The sequence below is a fragment of the Curcuma longa genome, chromosome 14 (assembly GCF_044706935.1).
Source record: "Curcuma longa cultivar G26 ecotype Majalengka, Jawa Barat chromosome 14, ITB_CL_G26_1.1, whole genome shotgun sequence".
In the NCBI taxonomy this organism is placed as follows: Eukaryota; Viridiplantae; Streptophyta; class Magnoliopsida; order Zingiberales; family Zingiberaceae; genus Curcuma; species Curcuma longa.
This window is the reverse complement of record NC_133874.1, coordinates 3770499-3772731: the sequence shown is the minus strand read 5'-3', so window position 1 is coordinate 3772731 and position 2233 is coordinate 3770499. Positions and strand designations below refer to the sequence as shown.

At 30.9% G+C, this 2233-nt stretch overlaps 1 protein-coding gene across 1 annotated transcript; it reads left to right on the top strand.

Moving 5' to 3' along the window:
- The first annotated feature begins 947 nt into the window (after nucleotides 1-947).
- On the top strand, nucleotides 948-1537 carry LOC141845420 (major pollen allergen Lol p 11-like). Its single transcript, XM_074733478.1, has 2 exons — nucleotides 948-1110; nucleotides 1209-1537. The coding sequence occupies exons 1-2, from the start codon at nucleotides 948-950 to the stop codon at nucleotides 1535-1537; spliced, it is 492 nt and encodes a 163-aa protein (XP_074589579.1).
- Nucleotides 1538-2233: the final 696 nt, after the last annotated feature.

The following is a 2233-nucleotide window of genomic DNA, read 5'->3' as shown; positions in this document are numbered from 1 at the left end:
ATTTACCTTCTTTTGTAGGATAAATCTGTTCTTTGCACTATGGTTTGTACTATCAATAAAAATTTACCTTCTTCAGGAGTTACAGAACGATACGGTACAAGGTTCCTAAGTTAAATGCTTACACCACTTAGTAAACTTTCAACTTGCATAAGGATCGTCACGATTTGCATGGGATGATCGTCACAATTAGCCTTGTTTGTGCCATTTGCTTTCTCTGGGTGCTCAATAACAGTGTTCCAACTTCCTGAACACAATAGAGGATGCCCTCATGAAGGAAAAGCTACGAAAAATGGGAGTGAAAATAAGGAAACAACATTGAAAGGGAATAAGTAAAAGTAAGTAATAGAGGGGTTCTCATGCCCTCATTGACATGTGAAGGTATGGTTGAGTTGATTAGTGTAAAAGTATTAGTTAAAAAAATGCATTGAAATGGTGGGAATATCTAAAAGTAAAAGTATTAAATTAAATGTTAATTTGTTTAATTTTTATTTTTGAATTAATAATTAATTTATGTAATTAAAATACATGTGATAAATTGTTAAATTTTAGTTTAAAATATTAAAAGATTCAAATTGTTTTTTTCACAATTATTACAATATATCCCAAATAAGGACAAAATGATGAGCTTTAAATTGAAAGGAGTAAAAGTTAATATCAACTTTCATCGATAAAACTAAATATTCATTCTAGTGAAAAAAAGATGAAAAATTATTGTAAGATAGCTAAAATCTCAATTACCATATATAAATTAAAATTCTAACTATATCTATGGCATATATAGATCGTCAAGACTTATTCATAATTTGAGAGAAAAGAATGCTCGACCACATCTATTCTTGTATGCTCATGTCTAAAGAAAGAAAGCACACTAATATATAAGGAAGAGGAGAGCTTTATGCTTCCATCGATCAATCGTGTTGTGTTCTAAACCATTTTAATTATTCAACATGGCAAATCGCTTCCATGCAATTCTTTTCATTTCCCTCCTCTTCGCCTTCCTTAGTTCCATCGACATTGTTGTTGCTTCTCACGACATTGTGATAGAAGGACGTGTTTATTGCGACACTTGCCGTGCCGGTTTCGAAACCACTGCAACTACATACATGGAAGGTAGAAATGGATTTGAATAAAACATTGTTTATGTAATGTAATGTTTAACAATGTTTCTTAATTATTAATATTAAGAAATATTTATACTTCTTGTATAGGTGCCAAGGTGAAGTTAGTGTGCACAAATTTCACTACTGGTGCAACCACTTTTACAAGTGAGGCAACAACAGACGGCTCTGGAACCTACAGACTTAGTGTGGAGCATGATCACCAAGAAGAATCTTGCTGGATCCAACTTGCTAAGAGCTCTCAAAATGATTGTTCCGAGATTAATGACGAGAGAAATCGTGCTCCCGTAGTAATAACCCACAATGTCGGAATTGCTTCCAATGTTCGACATGCCAATTCTCTTGGATTCCTTAAAGACGTGCCACTTTCCAATTGCGGTCAGATACTTATGCAATATGCTTTAGGAACCGAAGAATAAGGCGTGCTACATTAATATTATATATCTAATTACTTCTCATGATGTTCTTCCATTTGTTTGATTTGCTTGCTATGTGTTAATCACATATGATTATTATTTTATCAATTTCAATTTCATTTTGATGTTGTAAGATTGAAACCTTTTATATTTTGTGTTCCACAAGCATTGTTGTCTTATGACCATGTTCCATCTCTTTTAGATTTTATTAAGAATAATAATAAAGCACATGAGACCAACTTAATTAATATGCAAATCATCATCATAATATAAAATAATGTAATTGAAAAAAATATAATAAATTTTCAATCTACTCTACCATTTAGAATTTAAAAAGGAGAATAAAGATAAATTTTTTAGCAAAATAAGAATGATATAGGATTCATTTTCTAATATATATACAAATTGTCAATAACTAGCTGTAATTTTTAGTTTTCAGTTTTTTAAATTAATTTATTTTTTCATAAAATTGAAGGCTCAGAATAGATAGACAAGGAAACACTTATTTGTCAACGATATTTCCTTCCAAGGAAATGAAATGATAAGGGGAAAAGGAAATAGGAGAAATTATCATTTGCAAAATCTTAAAATATTTCCTTCCATACATATGATGTTTGAACAATTAGTAACGTTAGAGTGCCACATCAAGAGTTGCTTACATCAAGAATTATATCACAGATGGTCGTGGGAATTAAGGTC